This window comes from Chiloscyllium plagiosum, chromosome 9, assembly GCF_004010195.1.
Source record: "Chiloscyllium plagiosum isolate BGI_BamShark_2017 chromosome 9, ASM401019v2, whole genome shotgun sequence".
In the NCBI taxonomy this organism is placed as follows: Eukaryota; Metazoa; Chordata; class Chondrichthyes; order Orectolobiformes; family Hemiscylliidae; genus Chiloscyllium; species Chiloscyllium plagiosum.
The window spans coordinates 62825610-62844898 of record NC_057718.1 but is presented as its reverse complement, the minus strand read 5'-3'; the positions used below and the strand labels follow the sequence as shown (position 1 = coordinate 62844898).

Sequence of the window (19289 nt, the reverse complement as noted above, 5' to 3'; positions counted from 1 at the left end):
CAGAGAAGCTACAAGAAAAAGGACGGGCCCACATCATAGGACTTTGAGAGGGAGGGATATAGTGATTGTAACGAGGTCAGGCAGGTGTACCTCCTACGGTATGAGTTCCTAGATTGGCCCAGGCTAACAGTCTTAATTAGGGAACTTTAACTGACAGAGATATAAACAAGAGTGTCAGGGGCTTTGTTCACTCTCGGAGCTGGCTCTGAGCTAGCTGGGTCAGTGTCATATATTACGCGCATGTAAATAAAAGATGGCTTGGTGAGAAAATACCAGCCTTTGTGGAGTTATTTCAGCTTTTCTTCTTAGCACAAAAATGCATTACTTTCAAAATACTGCATTCAAAGTAGGGTAGTGTCATACCCGTTAAATATTATAATTGAGTGTGAAAGACTCGTTACTTCTGTTGCACAGTTAAATAAGATCTAGGCCTAGTTTTAAAGCCAATCTTCCCCTTAGGTTGTGGCTGAAATAGCACTGCCATTGTGGTAGAATTCAGTCCATAGGCAACAGAGCAAAGCAGGAGAGCTGCTGAACTTCATCGGGATTTTCAGTCAGTCATAGGAAGAGCCTCATCAAGCAGTGGCTCAGGTAGATTCCTGAAATGGTATCAGCCAGAAAGAAGGGATGCTCTGTACCTCTTACCTATGCCCATGTGCACAAAGACAACCCTATTCAGAAGACAACTGCAACTAAGCCAAGGGCTGACCCCAGCAGGCAGCTCACTGAGCTAAGAACTCACCCAGCATGAACGCCAGCACCCCCCAGTTCACAGTTGGAGGGTCCACTACAGGTGGCGTTGAGAATAAAAGCTTGCACTTTTCTTTTATACCAGTTTTCTTAGCAAGTTATTTTGTTTTACGTATTATTTCATTTAGAAGTGTAGTTATTTAAAGCACTGCATTACAACTTAGTGTGTAGGTACAATGTTATTTTTTTTCTCTGCGAAGGAAGGCCTACAGATCTTAATTCCAGTTTTGACAGTGATTCTTGTGGTAATCAATGCTATAGTTAGTCTTTTCACTTAAAATCAAGATTGCATTCCAGAAAATCACAGCTTTAAGTGAGGACACTCTGTAATGCATGCAAGTGAGTATACAAATTGGAGGATAGAGCTGCTGAATGTGTAGCGAGAAAGCTCGTCTCTCGATTCTTTGAAATTGGGAGTAGTTTTGGACAAGATGGGACATGTACAGGCTTGATGAGTTGTACCTAACAGAACAGGGACACGTTTCCTTATGGGCTGATTTGCTAGTGCTATTGAGTTGGTTTTAAACTAACTTGCCAGGGGTGGAGGAACCAGGAGGCAATATTAGAGAACAACACCAAGGTGTTCAAAGAGGTAGATAACACCAGTCTAGAAAATAGTAAGATATGGGATTGGAGATAAACAGGGTATAATAATGTCTAAATTACAATTACTGTTGTGGATGGGAGAAAGTGAGGACTGCAGCTGCTTGAGATCAGAGTTGAGTGTGGTGCTGGAAAAGCACAGCAGGTCAGGCAGCATCCAAGGAGCAGGAGAATCGATGTTTTAGGCTTTAGCCCTTCATCAGGAATGAAGGGCTTATGCCCAAACCATTGATTCCTCCTGCTCCTCGGATGCTACCTGACCTGCTGTGCTTTCCAGCACCACACTCTCAACTACTGTTATAGATGGGTCAAGGATAGAATTTGTTTAACTAGATTTAAGAATCACTGGAAATACCTTTTCATTGTTTGGTTTATTCTGTTATGCACCAAGTAGAAGGAAACGTGGAGGAATACATGTGCAAGGAAATTGAGGAGAGCTAGAAGAATTTTAGAGTAGTTATAATGGTTTCTTTAATTATCTGAATATGTACTGTGTTAAAATTATAAAGGGCAGGAATTCATAGAATATGTTCAGAAGAACTTTGCACATCAGTTCCTTTCAGTCCGATGGGAAAGGAGGTATTGCTGGTCCTAGTTCTTCGAACTGAGTTAGGCCAAGTAGATCATATGTCAGTAATGGAGCACTTACGGTGATCATTGAAGTTATTTTTAATCAACCCTGTTCAGTTGTGTTACGACATCTATTGAGCTGGTGGGAGTTGAATGTGGACCTTCTGGTTCAGAGGTAGGGTTACAATTGATCCAGAAGACTGGAGAATTGCAGTCAACCTTTGTTCAAAAGAAGGCATAAGGATAATCCCAGCAATTACATGACAGCCAATTTAAAGTAAAAATAAAGTGTTTGAGAAGTACAGCAGGTTTGGCAACATCTGTGGAGAGAGGAACAGTTAACACTTGTGTCTGATCTGATTCTTCTTCAGAACTAAAAGGGACTGGAAAATGGTATGTTTATGCTGCTGACAGAGGAGGAGGAGGAATGAGTGAAAACAAATTATAAAATGCCCAGAATGAAATATAAGGGGACTGTTAATTGTGGTAACTGGGGGCAGAGAAAGATAAATTAGGTATAAATTAATTTGTGAAAAAGAGAAAATGCATCCACGCTACTGAAAGCAAAGGCAAGGGGCAAACAAGACAGCCAGAGGAAGGTGGGATGTAATAAAAATGAAGGACAGGTCATAGTGTGAAGTTGTCAAATTCAGTGCTGAGAAACTAAATGATCCAAGCAGAAAATAAGATGTCATTTTCCAATTTGTGTTACACTTCATTGGAACACTGGAGCAGGCTCTGAACAGAAATGTTACCATGGAATCAAAGTAATTTATTTAAGTGACAAGCAACGTAATGGTCAGGGTTATTCCTTTGGACAATGTAAACGTGAAGAAAGTGAGGTCTGCAGATGCTGGAGATCAGAGCTGGAAATGTGTTGCTGGAAAAGCGCAGCAGGTCAGGCAGCATCCAGGGAACAGGAGAATCGACGTTTCGGGCATAAGCCCTTCTTCAGGACCAATGTAAACATGTTCCAATTTAACAATGGTTGAAGAAGCTTTTTACATGAATACAAGAATAAAATTAACAGTTACTTGGGCGAGTGTGACATTAATTAAGGAAAACCAGTGTGGGATTTGTTAAGGGTAAACAGCATTTAATTAACTTGATGGAGTTTTGAAGAGATAAGGAGATAGATGTATGCTTGTACTTCCAAGGCAGTTGATGAAGTCCCATACAACAGACAAATGAGCAAAGTTAAAACTTGTGAACTGAAAGATTCATAGGAGGTTAGCTGATTCACAGCAAACTATATTGATGGATTTTTTTTAGTTTCAAGAAAGGTTTTTACTGGGCTTTCCCAAAACCTTGGTTACCTCTGCAGTTGTTCAGTTTTTTTATGCTAGAGGAAAGATATAGGCTAGAGAAGGTGTAGAAAAGATTTGTGAGAATGGCTCAAGGCTTTGAGGAACTTTAGTCATGTAAATAGAGTGGAGAATAATGGGTCTGTTCTCTCAATGTTCTCAAAAGGAAATTTTGATTAGTATGCTAAATCATGAGGGTCTGGGCAGAGTAGATGGGGAGAAACTGTCCTTAGTTTAAGAATTGAAAACCGTAGGGCACCAATTCAAGGTGATTGCTAAACAAAGCAACAGCAGCATGACTTTTTTTTTGTATAGTGTGTAGAATTCTCTACCTGAACTTATGTTAGAAGCAGATTTAATCATGGGTATGGTAAGGGAAAGTAGTATTTTCTGAAGAGAAGGATTTGCTGTCTAGCACGTGTTACTTTACATCTCAGCCATTAGTGCTGTTGTGTAAAGGAATTTATGTATGGGGAGAAAAGTTCAGAAAGTTTTACCTTAATTTTGCTCTTCGAGAATTCCCATTAATTTGGCTTGCTGTGCTTCTTGTTTATGACATAGCATCACATTACAGAAATTTAATGAAATATGATACACATTGCAAAATAATAATGAACCAATTTTGTTTCTAATTACATACATTTTCTCTTTATGCAATTTATAATTCAAATGTTCAGTGTCATTTTGAGGTCTACTCTGTGTTAAAATCCTATGGACATAGCTGGCACATTTCTATATAAAGGGAACTTTGAGAGAAAACTGCTTCATACGCTGTATCCCCCATGAATGCATCCGCAGCTGGACAAGCCTGAGCTCTGGATTTTGGAACTTGAGGAGGGAGTAGTGTCTCTGTTGTGTGTCTACGTTTGTGGAGGTGGTCACACTGCAGATTAGATGCATACAGGCAGAGAGGAAATGTGTGACAATCAGGTAAGTGGTGGTGAAGTCCCTAAACCTATCATGCTTGATAATCTGTATTCCATTTTGGAAATTAGTGAAATTCCCCAAGGAGATTGCAGCCAGTCACAAATCCATGGTACCAAGTGTGTCTCAGTTGTGGGAGTGCAGGGAAAGGAGGACAGTAATGCTGGATTCTACAATTAAGGGATCAGTGTGCTTTTGCAGTATTAAACCTGATTCCAGGATGGTGTGTTTGTCCCCTTGATACCAGGGTCAACTACGTCACTCAGCAATTGCAGGACATCCTTCTTGGTGGTGGAGGGGGGCAAGTGCAATCAGCAAGAGCTTTATTGAAGAGGTGTTCACTGCAGGCAGCAAGGTTATGCTAATAGTCAATGATGTCATCATTAAAATCTTTTTGAAGATTCCTCCAACAAAAACATTCACTATATTTACAGTCATATAGGCAACAGTTAGTAGGTAAGACATTCTGGAGGAAATAGATTCCTGTGTGGCTGATGGCGCAGTTCAGACATCTTTTTTTTTGTTGGGTTTAACCTCTGCTGTTTTAAGTGTATTCGGACTATTATCTGTTATTGCCTTTTCCTGAGATGACTGAATGCTTGAAGTGAATGCTTGCACAGTCGTGGTATTCTCCACTAAGGGTACTGTCTTCCTCAGATCCTCTCATCACTGTTCTGTCCTCCGGTATATCCAGCCTTTATTTGGCAGAGCTATTTGTGAATCTTCCATTAATGTTTCTGTCTGTTATGAAGTTGGGCAGAATAATAGGGAATTGAAAAGCAGACTACGTTCCCTTTGAGAAGAAAAGTGTTCTTTAATTTGAGAGTTCAGCAGCGAAGAGAGTCTGTGAGCAGCTGTGGAAGACAGACTATTTTAAAATGTTTTGTTAATGGATGCCTGACTGTAATAAAACCTCTTTTGGCCTGTATAAAAGCTCTTTCACGTGAATCTTTCTGTTTCCAATTTTTGTTTTGCTGTAATCAGTTATGAAGGCTTGAGAATGATTTCAAGATTTCCTAGCAAGCCCCAAAATACACGTGATTTACATTTTAGGTGTTGGTGCCTCAGCTGTGGCTTTTGTTTTTGAAGGGGACTTGTGTAGCCCCTTGGTGTCAATGATATGGCCTATGTTCGATGAAAGATTTTTTTAAAAATTCACGTTAAAAAATTCTTCGGACTGAATTTTCAAGTCTCTGTAAAGTGGTATTCAAATTGTGGAGATGTTGTGACTGAAATATTGGCTAGTTAGCATTGGACTCTTTACTTAAAAGCTGATCCAAGGCATGGTGAAATAACATAGGTGTAGGTCTGATTCCAAATGGAAGTCTCTTGTATTTGAATCTCCTTTTATGTGTTACAATCACAAAGTATTTCTGTGACTCAGGATCTACATTTTATCAAGAAATAGGCTTGGCTAAAGTCAATGTTACTGAAAAGCTGACCTTCAGCTAGTCCAACAAATACATTAAAAATAAAGAACAGTGGATGCCAGAGATCTAAAACAAACAAAAACAGAAATTGTTGGAGAAACTCAGCAGATCTGGCAGTATCTGTGGAGTTAAAACCGAGTTAATGTTTTGAGTCCAGTGGTCCTGGATTTTTAAGCAGTCCCGTCTCATTACCAGTTTTGTTCGTATTACATTTCCAGGACTAGGAGGCTGAGTGTTAAACAGTAGAAGCTTTATTAAGGAGATGTTCATTTTACAAGCAGCAAGATTAGATGAGAATGGCTAATGACATCATCATTATGTAATGTGATCAACTCAGTGACCGTTCTCTATACTTAACACACATACATAACAAAATTGAAAAGCAAGACTCCAAATGCAGTAATCTCAGGATTATGCTCGGTGCTGCAGGCTAGTGAACAGGATAATTGATTAAATAAACACGTGGCTGGAAAACTAATTTAGGAGGGAGTTTTGTTAGTGCTGCAGGGTGGATTTAAACTAGCTTGTTGAGGATGAGAACCTGAGGGGTAAACCATATAGGAAAGAAGTCAAGTTGGTAGCAGGAATTAGAAAACTAGCTCGGGAGACTAAAAACAAAGCTGAGCAACATGTATGTTTTGAGCACAGAATTATTTCTAAAAGACAAAGTGTAAGGACATTCTCTGTCTGAATGTATTCGCAACAAGGTAGATTCGTCCAAAGGCACAAATAGAGGAACATGGATATGCTGTAATTGCCATCACAGAAGCATGGCTGCAGGGTGGCTAGGATTGGGAACTGAATATGCTTGGATAGACAAACAAGAAACAGAGGTGGAATTGCATTGATAGTAAGGGATGGGATCAGTACATTTTCCTACTAATCTGAGATCATCCCTTAATGTGTGGAATCAGTGTCGGGTGAAAGTAAGAAACTGCAAGAGGCAGAAGATGTTTTCTAGATTTATTTATGGGTCACCAAATATTACTGGTAGTGTGGGGTATGTATTAATCAGGAGATGAGAGAAGTATGTAGCATGGGCAACACAATGATCAAGAGTACCCTCAATCTGCATATATACATGGTAAGCCAACTGAGCACTCAAACTGTGAAGGGCAAGTTTTGGGAATGTCTTGGGGATTGTTTTCTAGAGCAGTATGTTGAGGATTCATCTAGTGGACACACTATTTTTGATCTAGTATATGTAATAAAACAGTGCTCATTAACAATCTTGTTGCAAAAGAAACTTTTAAGAATGAGTGACCACAATGATAAAGTTTTACATTATTTCTGAAAGTGAGTGGGTTCATTCTGAAGCAAGAGTTTAAATTTGAATGAGGGAAATTATCAAGGTATGAGTATCAGATCGGCTGAAATGGATTGGGCTAAGTATGTTAAAAGGCATCTCTATACAAAGGTATTGGATAGTCGTTCAATACTATTACATGGCTTAGCAGCAACTATACATTACTTCAAGGTACAAAAACCCAAAAAGGGTCAGTCAGCTGTGGCTGACGGTTGCAATTAAGGATTGTGTGAGATCAAAAGAAAAGGCATATAAAGTTGCCAGAAATTATAGTAATTCTGAAGCTTGGGAAGTTTTTATATTACAACAAAGGAGGATCAAGAAACTGTTAAGGAAAGGGAGAATAATCTGAATGCCATCTATTCAGGGGGTACATGACTTATAGACACCCGATTTAAACAAAACATCATCCTTATGAATGCAATCCCGTGAATGGGTGTAATTTTAAAGCCATGATATACAGTCGTTTCCTGAACTTATGAACAGCTGCTTTACTTTGTCCTGCATTGTGTTCCAACTGCGTACAAATTGACCCCTGAATTGGCTCCAGAATGAAACTCATTCACAACCCGGGAGCTACTTGTATATGTAAAGTAGAAACATTTAGCTAGGGTGATTGTAGGTCATTTACAGGCAGAGTCGGGAGAATTTATAACGTGTTATAGAGATTTGTCTGAAAAGCTATGAAGTTACAGTAAATCCTCTATCTGCAAAATCACAAATGTGCCTATCCGCACCAAAAAATAAGTAACAACAAAAATCAACATTCATAAGCAAACTATGACATTCCTGTCATATTGTTTAATCATTTTAACCTATTTTCGATGTGGTCTGCTTTTCTTCATCCGTGGGACTTCTCAGGAACGGAACCCTCGCGAATAATGAGGAGTGACTGTGCTTTGTGTCTGTTTCCACCCGATGAAGATGCAAGAAATCTCCCAGAATTTGAGATCCAAGCAGCTACAGAGGATGTGAGGATTCAAAGGAAATTAGTATTTTAAGATGATAGTTCTGGAGAAATTAATGCTGCTGAACATCCCAGAATGTTGAAGAAGTAGATAGGTTGGTCGTCATCTTCCAAAATTCCATAGTGCCTGGACTGATTCTGCAGATTGAAAACAAGTAAACATCACCCAACTATTTAAGAAGGGAATGAGAGAGAAAACAAGACACTACAGACCTATTAGCTATCCATCAGTAGCAGGGAAAATCCTAGAACCTATTATATGATAAATATACATTGGGATAATAACAATCTAGTTGGGCAGTATAAGCATGGATTAAGGAATAGGAAATTGTTTGACAAGCTTTTTGGAGTTTTTCTGAGGATGATAACAAAATTGATAAATGATTGATGGATGATAGTATACTTGGATTTTCCAAATGCTTCTGATAAGGTCCCAATTCCCCTACCATAGGAAGTTGGTTAACAAAATTAAATAATATGGGATAAGAGTGCATGGGCTGGCATGGATTAAGGATTGGCTAATAGACAGAAAACAGCAAGGATAAACAGGTCATTGTCATATTGGCAGGCTGTGACTGGTGGATGCTGCAAGGATCAAAAGTTGGTTCCAGCTGTTCACAATGTATATCAATGATTTGGATGCGAGGACCAAATGTAATATTTTTAAAGTTGCAGGTGATACAAAGCTCAGCAGGACACTGTTGTTAGAAAGATATGAAGAGGTTTCATGAGGATTTTGACCAACTTATTGATTCTGTGAGAACATGGTTTATGAGATGCAGTGTGAAAATATGTGAAGTTATATGCGAGAAATAAGAGATGTTCAGAGTATTTCTTAAATGTAAGAAAATGGAAAGTGCAAATGCACAAAGAGGCCTGGCTGCCCTTCACAGCAGGCCACTGAAGGTTTAAATGTAGATGCAGGAAGCCATCTGGAAGGTACTTGGAATGTGCCTGTATTGCAAGAGAATTAAGAGTACAGGATAAATTAAGTCTTTCTTGAGTTGTAGAGGAGCTTGGTTAGTTTGCCTACTGTGTGTCGCCTACCTGTTTCAAATGTTCAGATTTGTTCCTCGAATCATGGGATGTCGAAGGAAGAAAGATTGGACAAGCTAGGCTTGTACTCGCTCTGATTTAGAAGAATGTGAGGTGATCGTATTGAAGCTTACAGAATAATGAAAGGAATAGAGAGTGTAGATATATTAAGATGTTTTCTATGCCTAAGGAATCTAAAACCAGCAGCACAATTTATAAATAATGGAAATATCACTGAGGACCAGGTTAGGAGAAATATTTTTGCTTCAAGGGTTAAGTATCTTTTAAATTATCTACACCAGACGGCAGTGGAAGCTCAATCATTGAGTACATTTAAGGTCGAGATTGATAAGATTTCTGATTACTGTTGATGTTCAGGGTTATGGGATAGTGTGGGTAAAAGGCATTTAAGTGTTCAAGCAGCCATGATTATATTGAATGGTGGAACAGGCTCGATGGGCTAAATTGCCTACTTTAATTCTGATTTTAAATTGAAAATGAAACTCACTAACTTTAACATAGAAATGCTGCAATTTAAAAACTATTCTATTTTATTTTTCAGGAGTTGGATTATGAAGAGGAGCCACTGTTGCGAGCAGGTTGCAAGGAATATTTCTGGTTACTTTGTAAACTGATTGATAACATTCATGTAAAAGATGCTAGTCAGGTATGCAGTTATGAGTTCATTTGTTCCTTAATATTGACAATTAATGATGGACCAATAGCCTACTGTTGCAATTGCTGACAGTCCCTCATTTTTATAATCTGAACATTTTATATTTATCTTAAGCACTGTTCCACTAAGCTGCATGCTTGTGTGCTGCAAAATAGGCCATTTGGATATTTTATAATCAACCTATTTAGAACTGTTAATACACACCTCGAGAGCAGGTGGAATGTGAATCCTGGCTGTGTGTATCAAAAGTAGGGACACTACCACTGCACCAGAAGAACCCAATAAACAATGCATCTAAATATTTTCTGATCAACTTGTTCAACAATGTTATTACACGTTCCTGGAACAGGTGGAACTTGAACCCAGGCTTCCTGGCTCATGTTTGGAAATACTGCCCCTATACCACAGGCCTCTATAAACCAGTCCAACTAGGTATTTCAAATCATGCTCAGACATGTCACAATATACATTAGAAACAGGTGGGACTTGAACCTGGGCCTCCTGAATCAGAAAACAGTCCATTGAGATATTTTCAAATCAACCTATTCAGGAAGATGCTTTGATTTACCTCTTGGAGATATATATGCTGGCCTTGTGGCCCAGAGTTAAGGACAATATCACAAGAGCTGCCAAAGATACAGAATGTAGCCATTTCTAATTAACGTGTTTGATGATGGTATTACATACCTCGGGGCCATGTGGGACTTGAACCTGGGTCTCCTGACTCAGAGGTAAGGTCATGACCATTGTGCCACAGGAAGCTGATAAAACAGTCCATCTAGGTATTTCTAATCAATCTGTTCAGGTATGTTACACACGTCTGAAATAGGTGGGACTTGATTCCACTACCTGGCCCAGAGGCACGGACACTACCATGGTGCTTTGAAACCATGAAGCAGTCCATCTGGATATTTTGCAACCGTCTGTTCAGATATGCTATGACAGACTTAGGTGTCATGGTTCAGAGGTAGGGGCTATGACTGTGCCACCATAACCCTGAAACAGTCCATCTAGGTATTTACTCGTCGACCTGTTCAATGAGCACCTCTGGAGCAAGTGGAACTTGAACCCAGGCTTCCTGGTTCAAACATAGGAACATTGCCACTGAACCATACCAGCATATCATTCAAGAGATGGTTGGTGGTGAGTTTAACCTTAAGATCACCACGCCTCAGGCGAGGGGCACGATGAGAAGGTTCATGGTAACCTTGGCCAGTGTGGGAACTGAACTGTCACAGTTGCTGTCACTGTGCATCACAAACCAGCCAAAAGATTTAACTGACACCACACCCCTCCTCCCCCAGCTCTATGATTCTGAAATTCTTATGCTGGATACACTTTTAAGCCAGATTTGTTTGGGGCATGTAAATTCCGTTTTAGGTGATGTCAAAATTCCAGCTAGACATTTTTGAAGAATATTGTTTATTAGTTGAATTCCGGCCACTGGCTCCGTGATAGGGGCACTATCACTGCACCGCAAGACCTCTTCAGCTTACGTTTTTGGATATTTTTCCAGTCAATCTGTTCAGTGATATTATGCTACTGGAGCGGTTAGGACTTGAATTGAGCCTTCTGTTCCAGAGGTAGGGCCACTACTGCTGTGCCACTGCTACTGAGCCACAAGAACCTTCCTCAAACAGTCCACTTTTTTAAATTTCTAGTCAAACTGTTTAGGATATTATTACATACCTCCTGGAGCAGGTGGGACTTGAAACTGGGCCTCCCGATCTAGGAATAGGGACATTACCATTGTATCATAAGAGTCCCAAACAGTCCACATAGCATCCTGCACCTAGTCGCTAACGGTTGCATTATTCCTGATAGGTAACTGAGGTTTACTGCTATTGTAGCTCATGAACAAAGATTTGGTAGACTCCACCATGTCAGAAAATTAATGAGCATGACCTAAAAAAAATGATGAAATCGGTGGAATTAACAATCAAAATCTACTCCAGTCAGTTCTTGAAACCCTGTAGTTATGTCAGCACTTCTGTTTACTATGCCTTCCTTCCCTATTGCCACTTCCCTCTTTGAGATTCCTGTTTGCTCACTTCCTCCCTCTCTTGACATTCCTACTTGTCACTGTACTTGCTCCCAGTCTCTCTTTGAAACTTCAAGATTGCATGCATAGAATATTACAGTCAGTTCAGGCCCTTTGGCCCTCGATGTTGCGCCGACCTGTGAAATCAATCTGAAGCCCATCTATCCAACACTGTTCCATTATCATCTATATGTTTATCCAATGACCATTTAAATGCCCTTAAAGTTGGTGAGTCTATTATTGTTGCAGGCAGTGTGTCACAGGCCCCTAATACTCTGAGTAAAGAAACCACGTCTGACATCTGCCCTTTATCAATCACCCCTAAATTTAAAGCTATGTCCCCTCGTGCGAGCCATCACCATCTGAGGAAAAAGGCTCTCCCTGTCCATCCTATCCAACCCTCTGATTATCTTATGTGTCACCTCTCAACCTTCTTCTCTCTAACGAAAACAACCTCAGGTCCCTCAGCCTTTCTTCGTAAGATCTTCCTTCCACACCAGGCAACATTCTAGGAAATCTCCTCTGAATCCTTTCGAAAGCTTCCACATCCTTCCGATAATGCAGTGACGAGAACTGTGTGCAATACTCCAAGTGCAGTAGTGAGGAGTTGTTAAAAAGATTGAATTTGTAAATAGCTCAGAGTTCTTACATTGTAAAGAGTTAACAAGATGATTTCTGAGCCATTTAGTAGCACAGATCTCATTTTGCTGCAGCTAGTTTTGTTGACATATAAAAGGAAGATTGATTCCAAAAATATTCATTGTATAAAAGCACATTTTAAGGAAGTTTGTGAAACGTTTTAGGTTCCTGTGGGTGGAATAAATGCCACTGCAATAAAAGCAACCCTCCACAGTCATTCTTCCTCCTGGAGTTCCATTTTCTTTGTTCTCAGTGGTCTCTTTCCCAATTTCCAGTTGTACTTTTCCCCTTAGTTTACAGGGACTCTGCATTTCTTTGATCTTCAGCCTCCAATTCATACGAGTGTACCTATCTCCAAATTCAGAGGCACTTCATTTCTGCCTGATTACATTTGTTGATGTGAAGAAATTAGTGAGCTATTCTCTTTACAATTCAAACTCCAAGCTAAAAAAAAACACCAAATAAATTTTTTTCTCCCATCTTCTTTAATTTTAAAAGACAGAGCTCCTTAATTCTTCCTATTTTGAACTTGTAAGATTGAAACAAAAGATTCTTGTCTTCAACCATGGCTACAAATTCAACATTTCTCCTATTCAATTAAAATGTGAGCCACAATATAAAAACAAACAGATGCCTTTTTTATCTGTGATAATATAATGTTATGATTCTGAGCTTAAAATCTCGAGGTCCTGAGTTCTCATGTCGTCATAATAAATTATAAACATAATTTAGTCAATATGATCATTTGTGGTCAGCATCTTCACTATGTCAGTGGCTGAAGCTGACATACTTTCTTCTTTCACGCCTCTGGACATGTTCTGTATTTGTATTTTGATTTTCTTTTTGGTGTTGATCCACATTTTACCTTGATATTAGAGCACATATTTATTCTGCACATGGCTTGAAAATATTACCAGGAATATTATGATTTACAGATGTAGCATGTATTGTCAAAATTATTTTAATTCTATCCTTTGATTATTTTTCTATTGTATTTTACCATTTTGTGGATTATGAAACATTTTTGAGCAATTTGTGCCCAGGCGTGCGAATAAAACACGGAACAAACTCATCATGTTAAATCTTGTAAAAGGATTTAAAGCTCATTATTTGAAAATGGCGATGAACATTTAAAATATGTGAGAATACAAAAGCAAACTTATCTCCAGTTGAATCTGATTTTTACTTTTCTGATAGTTTCTTGTCTAGTTTCTGACCCACACATTAATTGGACGTAAGCCAGGAGAGTAATCAAATCAGTTTTGATTTGCAGGAACTAGCATTGCATATTAGCACTTCTTAATTTCTTAGAATAATATCTCAAGTTTCTAATATTTAATAGTTTTCTCCATGGTCAATCTTCCACCTGCTAGTCCTCTTTTAGTCAGTAACTTAGTTTGGTGCGGTAAGGCACATTTAGTTACAGGAAGCCAGGTTCCAAATTTAATGCTGGGAAACTGGCTTTGGCATGAGGGAAAAGCAGAAAGGGGAATTTGGAAGAGGGAGGCTCATGAGCGGTGATAGTGGAAATGGAAGACAGGGGTGGGGCAAGTGGGGAAGTACAAGAAGATGGTGATCAGACTCTGACACCACGAAGGTTGTACTTAATAAAGGTTGTTTCCCAAAATACTACAATACGTATCTCTGCCTGGCTCATAGTGATTTACAGGATACTTTGCATTCCAAGCAGTTGTCATAAAGCTATGTGATGGAAACTAAATTATGGAATGTATGCATGGTACCAAACATGTATGGTGATGTGCGCTGCTTTTAATATATTATGAGTAAGGACCTTGTTTTGAAGGTTTTTTTGATTGAGAGTGGTCTCACCCTGGATAACATTGGAAATTCCTTTTTATTCACTCATGGGATGTGGACATTGTTGGCTGGGTCAGCATATTTTTAAAATTCATTTGTAGGATGAATGTTGGCATTGCTGGCTGGCCAGCATTTATTACTCATCTTTCATTGCTCTTGAGAAGGTGGTGGTGAGCTGCCACCTTGAATTGCTGCAGTCCACCTGCTGTGGTTTGACCCACAATGTCATTAGAGAGTGAATTCCAGGATTTTGACACATTGAAGGAACGGTGATCTATTTCCAAGTCAGAATGGTGAGTGGCTTGGAGGGAAACTTCAAGATGGTGATGTTCCTGTGGATCTCCTTCCCTTGTTGTTCTCAATGCTTGTGGATGTAGTGCCAATCAAACAGGCTGTTTTGTTCTGCATGGTGTCAAGCTTCTTGAGTATTGTTGAAGCTGCACTCATCCAGACTAGTGAGGAGTATTCTATCACACTCTTGACTTGTGCTCTGTAGATGATAGACGGGCTTTGGGGAGTCAGAGGGTGAGTTATATGCTGCAGTTTCCTAGCCTCTGACCTGCTCTTGAAGCTCATGTGTTTGTGTGGCGAATCAATTTGAGTTTCTCGTCAACCCCCCAGGGGGTTGATAGTATGGGATTCAGTGATAGTAACATTATTGAATGTGAAGGGGCAGTGGTGATGGTGATGGCCATAGCCTAGCACTGGTGTAGCATGAATGTTACTTGCCACTTGTCAGCCCAAGCCTGGATATTATCCCAATTTTGTTGCATTTGAACATGGGCTGCTTCAATATCTGAAGAGTCATGAATATTGTGCAATCATCAGTGAACATCCCCACTTCTGACCTTATGATGGAGGGAAGGTCATTGATGAAGCAGCTGAAGATGGTTGGGCCAAGGACACTACCCTGAGGAACTCCTGCAGAGATGTCCTGGAGCTGACATGACTGACCTCCAAAGACCACAACCATCTTCCTATATGACACTGACCAGCGGAGAGTTTGCCCTCTGATATCCATTGATTTCAGTTTTGCTACTGCTCTGTAATGCCACACTCTGTCGAATGTGGCCTGGATGTCAAGGACTGTCACTCTTACCCAACCTTTGGAATTCAGCTCTTTTGTCCATGCTTGAATCAAGGCTGTAATGAGGTCAGGAGCTGAGTGGCCCTGGTGGAACCCAAGCTGGGTATTGCTGAGCAGGTGCTGCTTGATAGCACAGTTGATATCTGCCATAACTTTACTGGTGATTGAGAGTAGACTGATGGGGCGGTGATTGGCTGGATTGGACTTGTCCTGATTTTTATGTAGCTGACATACCTGGGCAATTTTCCACATTCTCAGATAGGTGCTCGGAATGTAACTGTACTAGAAGAGTTTGGCTGGGTGAGTGGCAAGCTCTGGAGCATAAATCTTCAGTATGTTGCTAATGTTTTGTCAGGGTTCATAGCCCATCCCATTTATTGCTCATCCAAAATAGCCCTCAAGAAGGTGGTGGTAAACGGTCTTCTTGAACTGCTGCAATCCATTTGTGTCGGTACACCCACAATGCCTTAGGGAGGGAGTTCTAGGACTTTGATCCTATGAAACTGAAGTAAAGGTGATATATTTTCAAGTCAGGGTGACTTGAAGGGTAACTTGCAATTGATGGTGGTGCTCCCATGTTTGTACTGTATAATGAAATGTAGAGTTGGTAATATGGTGAGAGAAATCAAATAAAGCAGGATTAATTTTTGCCTGCAAAATCTGTCATAGTTCTCATACAGGTGAGGTATACATACATAAACATTAAGAACTGAAATGCACCATACAGCCCCTCTTAGCCTGCTCTGCCATTGAACCAGATTATGGCTGATCTGATTGTAACTTCAAATCTGTATTCATGCCTACCCTTGATAAGTTTTCACTGCTTTTCTTAACAAGAACATCTGTGTATGACTTAAAAATATTTGAGGACTTTTCCTGAAAGGTTACAAAAACTGAGTTCCAAAGACATGACACTAAGAGAAAAGAATTCACCTCATCTCTCTTTTTAAATAGGTGACTCCTAACTTCTACAATAACTGCATTTCTACATTTTCCCAAAAACCTCATCTGTCCTGTCAAAGACCTCTCACGGCTAGAGGAAGAGCGCCTCATCTTCCGCTGAGGAACCCTCCAACCACAAGGGATGAACTCAGATTTCTCCAGTTTCCTCATTTCTCCTCCCCCCACCTTGTCTCAGTCCCAACCCTCGAACTCAGCACCACCTTCCTAACCTGCAATCTTCTTCCTGACCTCTCCGCCCCCACCCCCACTCTGGCCTATCACCCTCACCTTAACCTCCTTCCATCTATCGCATTTCCAACGCCCCTCCCCCAAGTCCCTCCTCCCTACCTTTTATCTTCGCCTGCTGGACACACTTTCCTCATTCCTGAAGAAGGGCTCGTGCCCGAAACATCGATTCTCCTGTTCCTTGGATGCTGCCTGAGCTGCTGCGTTTTTCCAGCAACACATTTTCAGCTCTGATCTCCAGCATCTGCAGTCCTCACATTCTCCTCAAAGACCTCTCGCGATTTTGTGTTTCCGTCAAGTCATCTCTTACTCATCTAAACTCCAACACATGCAAGCTTCACTTGTCCAATCCTTTCTCATGAGACAACAGGCCCACTCCAGGTCAGTGAACTTTCCCTGAATCACGATGGGATCCTTCCTTAAATAAAATGACAGATGTCATGCACAGATGTAGACATAACAGTGTCTGATATAACTGAAACATAACTTCCCACTTTGATATTCAATTCCCATTGCAATAAATGATAACATTCTGTTAGCTTTCCTAATGACTAGCTACATCTGCGTAGTAATATTAGCATATAAGAGCCCAGGCCTCTCTACATATCAGAGCTCTGCAAACTTTCTCAATCTAGATAATCTGCTTTTCTTTTAGTCTTCCTGCTAAAATGGACAATTTCACATTTTCTGCATTATAGTCCACTTGTCACGTCTTTGCCCTTTCACTTAGCCTACCTATATATATTTTTTGTGTAGCTTCCTATGTTCTCTTAACTTGCTTTCCTTTCTTTATGCTGTCAGCATATTAAGCAACCATATCCCCCTCCATCATACTTTTGTATAAACTTGTGAACAGTTGAGATACCCATCTTGCTGACCTGTTTTTAAAAGAAAGCACCAATGATATATCTCCAGTTAGCTAGGTAATCCTCTGTCTGTGTCAATGTGCTATCCCTTTCTGCAATAACCTTTTGGTATAGCAGCTTATCAGATTCCTTCTGGAAACTGAAATACACTACTGTCTCGGAGGAAGTGAGGACTGCGGACGCTGGAGATCAGAGTCAAGAGTGTGGTGCTGAAAGAGCACAGCAGGTCAGGCAGCATTAAGAATGAGGCTTGTGGGCCAGGGGGCTGAAAGATAAATGTCACTGCTTCTCGTTTATCCATAGCACATGTTATCTCCTCAAATAACTCCAATAGATTGGTCAAACCTGGTTTCCCTTTCACAAAACCATTGGTGCCTGATTTCTTTGAACCTGTCCAAGTGCCCTGCTGTAACTTCTTTAATAACAGCTGCTGTCATTTTCCCTATGCTAGATGTTAAACTAACTGGTCTGTAGTTACATGCTGGTGTCTCCTTTTTTGAAGTGAGTTATGTTCACTAACTTTCAATCTAATAGGATTTCCCCGAAGCAAGGGTGTTTTGGAAAATTAAAACTAATCCGTCATCTATCTCACTAGCCTCTTCTTTTCAGATTCTAGAATGAAGTCCATTAGGACCCAAGCACTTGTTGGTCTGCAGCTTCAGCAGTTACTCTGTGTCACGTCTCTGTGATTCCTCTGAGTTCCTCACTTTCATTTCCTGAATTACCACCTCTTCTGGGATGTTAATGGTGTCCACTATATTGAATACTAATGTGAACTAATGTTTCTTCCTTTTTTTTATCTTTTTTGAATATCCTCTCCATTTTTCTGATCTGTCATCTGTCATTGTGCAATTATGTGTCTCTTCTTTTAGTTTTACACTCCTTTTGACATTTGTAGTTAACCACTGATGGCAAGTCTGTCCCTTGGAATTTTGCTTAAGTTGTTGGAAAGTATCTATTGAGTATACAGATATCTGCATAGTTGACCTGTCCTTTGATCCAAATAGCCAGTTTACTTTAGATTGTTTTCATGCCTCATAATTCCTCGTATTTAAATTTTTAATGAAGGTTTAGACCCATTTATCTTTCCCTGAAACAGAATGTAAAATTCATTAATATTACACTCACTGCTATATAGTGAGGATCTTCACAATGCAATCATTAATTAATCCTATATCATTGCATAATACAAGGTCTACTCCAGTCAACTCCAGAACATGATGTTCAAAAAACCTATTCTATTAGAAAACATGTAGTAATACCTCATCTGATGGTACTTTTGCCCACCTGACATTTCCAGTCTACATGTAGATTAAAATCTCCCGTGACTATCGCTGTGCCATTTTGACAGCCTCTAATTATTTCTTCCTTAATGTTGCACTTTACTATGTGGTTGCTGTTAAGGAGCCTGTATATTCGCACAAGTCTTTTTTCTTTATAATTTCTCATTTCTACCCCAAATTGTTTCCATATATTGTTTTCTGGATCTTGAGTCATTCTTTTTTATTATGGTAATATAGTGATTAATGAACAATGCCACTCCTCCACCTTTTCCCGAGTTTTCTGTTAATTTTAAATGCCTCGTATCTTTGAAGATTCAGGTCTTAAGCAGCAAGTATTTACATTTTTTGTCCGTTGTTTGTATTTAGTTCACGTTAGTTTTTAGAACAAAAAAGTAGTGATATGTAATGGAAAGATAATGTATGTATTCTTTGCTAAGTTCTGGCATAGCAGGTTGTGCATATAACATGCATCATGAACAGTGAGCTTGCCTGAGTGAACATAATTTGCGGTCAGTTTATCAGTCTCCAAACTTCAGTTGTTGGGGTAAAGAGTACACAAAGGAGAATTATTTGGACAGTTTATCCATACTTTGTGGAGGTGTCAGTGTTGGACTGAGATGGGCAAAGTTTTTAAAAAAAATCATGCAACACCAGGTCATGGTCCAACAGGTTTATTTGGAAGTACAAGCTTTCAGAACGCTGCTCCTTCATTAAGTAGCTAGTTGAAGGAGCAGGTCTCCAAAAGCTTGTACTTCTAAATAAACCTGTTGGACTATAACCTGGTGTTGTGAATTTTAACTTT

General features: G+C 39.8%; 1 protein-coding gene across 5 annotated transcripts in view; it reads left to right on the top strand.

The window, feature by feature from the left end:
* Positions 1 to 19289, top strand: part of usp34 (ubiquitin specific peptidase 34) — a 371687-nt gene that overhangs the window by 213914 nt on the left and 138484 nt on the right. For all 5 annotated transcript variants that reach the window (XM_043696074.1, XM_043696076.1, XM_043696075.1 and 2 more), the window contains one exon: positions 9452 to 9556. In XM_043696074.1, coding sequence (XP_043552009.1) covers positions 9452 to 9556 — 105 coding nt within the window. The remainder of the gene's footprint in view (positions 1 to 9451; positions 9557 to 19289) is intronic.